This window comes from Nanorana parkeri, unplaced genomic scaffold, assembly GCF_000935625.1.
Source record: "Nanorana parkeri isolate BGI_ZX_2015 unplaced genomic scaffold, ASM93562v1 scaffold316, whole genome shotgun sequence".
NCBI classification, from domain to species: domain Eukaryota; kingdom Metazoa; phylum Chordata; class Amphibia; order Anura; family Dicroglossidae; genus Nanorana; species Nanorana parkeri.
The window spans coordinates 99,905-104,526 of NW_017306584.1; the positions used below are offsets into that span (position 1 = coordinate 99,905).

Consider the following 4,622-nt stretch of genomic DNA (forward strand, 5'->3'; position numbering starts at 1 on the left):
AGAGAGAGGGATGGCTCTTTATCCCCTCTCTCTCTGCCCCTATGTTATGCTGACATCCTAATTACTGGGGATCGCTGATGAGAGAGGGGAAAGAGCACTGAATTAGCAGGGAGGCTGAGTCCGTTTTTTTCATACCATCTCTTGCAGTAGCCTTCTCACTTCAGACTCCGCCTCCCGATCACACATGCCAGCGTGCACGAGCTGGCATTTCACAGCTGTGCACGATGAGAGGAAGCGCGGCCACAGCAATGAGATGAGTTGAAAAAAAAACCGTGGGCGGGCTGGATCAAATGTTAACGCCCCCTAAGAGAAACGGAGCTTGGAGTGGGGTTGAAGACGGCCATTTACTACAGGTTTTGAGGGTTTTATCTGTGATGTGCTGCGACTTTAGAAAAAAGGAACGATGCTACTACAATCAAGGTAAGGGGTATTTTTATTTGCCCTTAAGTCATAGTTCTCCTTTAAGTAAAATGTTAGTAAAGGTCCTCACAGTCTCTCTAATCCCAGCTGGTGAGATCAGATTTCCATTCCACTAACCTGCAGACCTCCTTGGTTTTCATTGCTGCTCTCTTAGTTGGCTGAGCATAGTACTGATCTTGTACAAGTTAGCTTCCTGGACTTCTATTGGCTGTCCATTAAGTCATGCAATAATTTACAGGCAGCCCACAGAAGTCTGCATGACTGATTACCACAGATGCAGTACTGCAATCATCTGGCTCCGGGCTCGTTCACACCAGCCCTGTTGGGCTGGATTGGGCAGCTTTTCCCAAAGCAGTCCCAGTATATAGACAAGGCATTTAGCCTTATGCCCTATTGTTTTAGTTCACAAAAACACACAGCATTGGTGAGTGCTAAAAAAAATGTGCTGTGGTAGATTAAGTTTAAAGAAATATCATTTTGTTAGTTAAAAAAAGATAAATAGTGCAATACGGTGCAATGCGTTGTTGCAACCTATTGCACCGTATTGCACTATTTATCTTTTGCAATGGTACAACGCATTGCACCATTGGTGCAACGCATTTCACCGTACCTACACAACAGACACCAGAGCATTTTATACAAAACATAGCGCGTGCCCGTTTATGTGAATGGGCACTCAGGCAGAACCCTTGTAAATACAGAGCAGCTCTGTGGATCTTCCGGTTGCTGGAGTGCTGATACATATGCTTTTTCTAATTAAGCTGAGGGGTTAGAGAGGGCATGGGTGCCCTTTACTAAAATCTAACATATTTCAGGACGGTATGTATATTTCAGGATCACTTTGAAGGAAACCTAAATGAGAGAAATACATGGGCTGCCATTGCTGACATTTGCAAAGCTGACATGTTATATAGTTGCTGACTATAGATGCATTCCTGTTTCAGGCCAGGGACTCAGACGTTGCTCAAGCCACTGGATCAGGATAACACTTAGCATTTTCAAGAGGAATTCTTTCAGGAAAAGTTTCCATTAAGCTTGACCAGAATTGACTTGTGCCATACTTGGAGCATTTACAGTATTTAGATTTACATCAACCAGAACATGCTCACAACTCAACAACCTTTGTAGAGTGAAACTGCATCCATTCAACCTGTTTATAGCCCTTGTAGGAAAACTGGTTAAAATGGTTAGCTTTGTTTCTACATTTAGAAGGCTAATGGTGCCTGTTTGTGACAGGGTTTTTGATGTGTAAAATTAAATGACACCATTTCTATATTGGCTTACCTGCATGCATGTTAGTCCAGCTGTGGAAATGAGTCCAGCTAGTAGACCTATGGTCATTGTAATCCATGGATACTGAACCATGTGAGCTGAAAATCCAACTGCAACACCACCAGCAAGCATAGCATTACGGACCTGCATCTGATAGTGAAGAAAATTAATAAGGATCAGGAAGGCACTATATAATTTGGGAGTTTGCCATGATTATATCTACATGTCATGCACCATAATTAAATTCTTCTTACATTTAAATACTTGACCTAATGTTTATTATCTTAGCTACCAATATAAATCCTGCTTGTACCCCTGTGATCAGAAACTGAATTAGAGCTGCTGGTCACTGAACTAAGCTTCCCCTGAGGCTTTCCTAATAAAATTAAAAATGCAGATGCAAACATCTGACACACCTTGAAGTGTCAGATGCTTAAGATTCTTGCATCAGTTCTATCTCTACTAGAGTGTGAATACCGAATTCAACAGAGGCGCTAAAGGTATTATAAATGTAATTTTCAATGCTGTAGTTTCAACTTTTTTAATGTAACAAGTGATCTGTTGTGTCATACTCCAATACAATCTAATACAAATATAAAATGTAATCAACAGAAAACTTCCATATTTTAGACCTGAGTTAGTTTTATACTGCTATGTACACTGCCTGTCCAAAAATAAACTCACACACTCTAATATTTTATTGGACCGCCTTTAGCTTTGATTACAGCAGGCATTCACCGTGGCATCCTTTCCATAAGCTTATGCAATGTCACAACATTTATTTCCATTTAGAGTTGCATTAATTTTTCCCAAAGATCTTGAAGTGATGATGGGAGAGTTGGACCACTAAGTAAAGTCTTCTCCAGTACATCCCAGAGATTCTCAATGAGGTTAATGTTTGGACTCAGTGGTGGCCAATCCATGTGTGGAAATGATGTCTCATGCTCCCTGAACCACTCTTTCACAATTTGAGCCAGATGAATCCTGCTATTGTCTACTTAGAATATGTCTGTGCCATCATGGAAGAAAAAATCGATTGATGGAAAAAACTGCTCAGTCAGTATATTCAGGTATGCAACTAACCTTCGTTGTTGAACCTAGATCTATTATCCAATCAAAGGTTTCTACCTATTTTCTTAGCTAAATCCAGGTGGTGACTTTTTTTGGGACAGGCAGTGTATTTGGGCTTACAATTATTTATTTTATGTTCTTAAGCTATCTTGCCAGGGATAATAAATTTGCACTTACCATTTTAAATTTCCCTTTTCTATTGAAGAGTGCTGAAGCAGCGAATACCACAACAGTGCTGACAGCCAGTGTAAAATAAGTGTTAAAAATAGCATGTTGTTTCTGCATGTGATCTTTCAGCAACACAGAATTGTATGAAGGCCAGAACATCCACATAAACAGTGCTCCTACAGGTTAAATATAAAATATATTACTCTAGCATTAACAAATACAAAAAATTCAAGTCAATGTGACCATTAGTGACAGGTAAAAAGAGTATCTCACATCAATGGCTTAGAGATACCTAGTTCTGTAATGTTATATTCATTGTTTGAGTTCTTGGCTTTTTAAACATAGATTTGTTCACTGGATGCTAGGTATATGTACAGCAACTTGTTTTTGTGTTTATGCCATACTCTGTGAAGGAGGTACTTTAAAAGTATACACATTCAGAACCTTTTTTTTTTTTTTAATTTAGGATTTTTAAATACAGGCCTGTCTTGGTGACCACTAACCACTGTCACCAGGGAAGAAAGTCAGGGAAAATACAAAATTTTATGAAAAAGGGAGTAAGGGGAAATCTTTGTATGATTGTCAATGATCTGACTCATTCACTTGTGTTTGTAGCTTTCAGCATGAGATTTTAAGAACTGTAAATAATATGCTTTTTATAACAGCAGGCAAATCTAAGGATAAACTGGTAAAAAAAATGTGAAGAGGAGACTGGTGGCTGGATTTGCAAAAAAAAAAAAAAAAATACAATACAGGGTTATTCACAAAAGGGTGAAGAGTGTGGAGAAGGCAGGAGAAGTGAACAATCTAGGACAACATAGCTGAACTGAAAAGTGAGCTGAATTGGAGAATTATTTACCTAACATACATCACTATATGATGTAGGTGTTGTCTTACTTTGGCTGTAAAAGTAGAAATATACTTTAAGCCTTTCTTGAAGTTGAAAGAGACTTATGAAACAATCAATGCAAAAATTACTGATAATCTGACCTGTGGACTAGGACGATGCAATCATTTCCTAGGCCACCCTGCAAATGTTTATATGCCTTTATTACATGAACATATTTCCTTTAAAATAATAATAATATACAGTGGTACCTCGGTTCACGAACTTAATTGGTTCCACGATTCTGGTCGCGAACCGAATCACATTTTCCCATAGCGTTTAATGTAAATGAGGTTAATCCGTTCTTAACCATATGGAAAAAAAATATTTCTTGTTACCTTCATTATTGCGCTGCACTTTCTTTTTACCACCATTCTTGCTCTGCACATTCTTGTCACTTTCATTAACGCTCTGCACATTCTTGTCACCTTCACTAACGCTCTGCACATTCTTGTCACCTTCACTAACGCTCTGCACATTCTTGTCACCTTCACTAACGCTCTGCACATTCTTGTCACCTTCATTAACGCTCTGCACATTCTTGTCACCTTCATTTACGCTCTGCACATTCTTGTCACCTTCATTAATGCTCTGCACATTCTTGTCACCTTCATTAACGCTCCGCACATTCTTGTCATTAAAGGAGAACTATTGGGTCAGGGGTTTTCCCCATAGTTCTCCTTAGGGTAACGGGAGGACACAAACTAGCGTCCTCCCGTCACCCTAAGCTCAGTATACCGCGAGCTACAGCTCACAGTATACTGAGACGCCGGAGAGGATCTCGACATCGATGTCGAGATCCGCC

The 4,622-nt window shown here is 39.5% G+C and overlaps 1 protein-coding gene across 1 annotated transcript in view; it reads right to left on the reverse strand.

The window, feature by feature from the left end:
- Positions 1-4,622, reverse strand: part of LOC108788295 (RH-like protein) — a 29,222-nt gene that overhangs the window by 7,816 nt on the left and 16,784 nt on the right. The window contains exons 5-6 of the mRNA XM_018558040.1: positions 2,941-3,107; positions 1,705-1,842 (exon numbers count right to left, since the gene is read on the reverse strand). Of these exons, the coding sequence (XP_018413542.1) occupies positions 1,705-1,842; positions 2,941-3,107 (305 nt within the window). The remainder of the gene's footprint in view (positions 1-1,704; positions 1,843-2,940; positions 3,108-4,622) is intronic.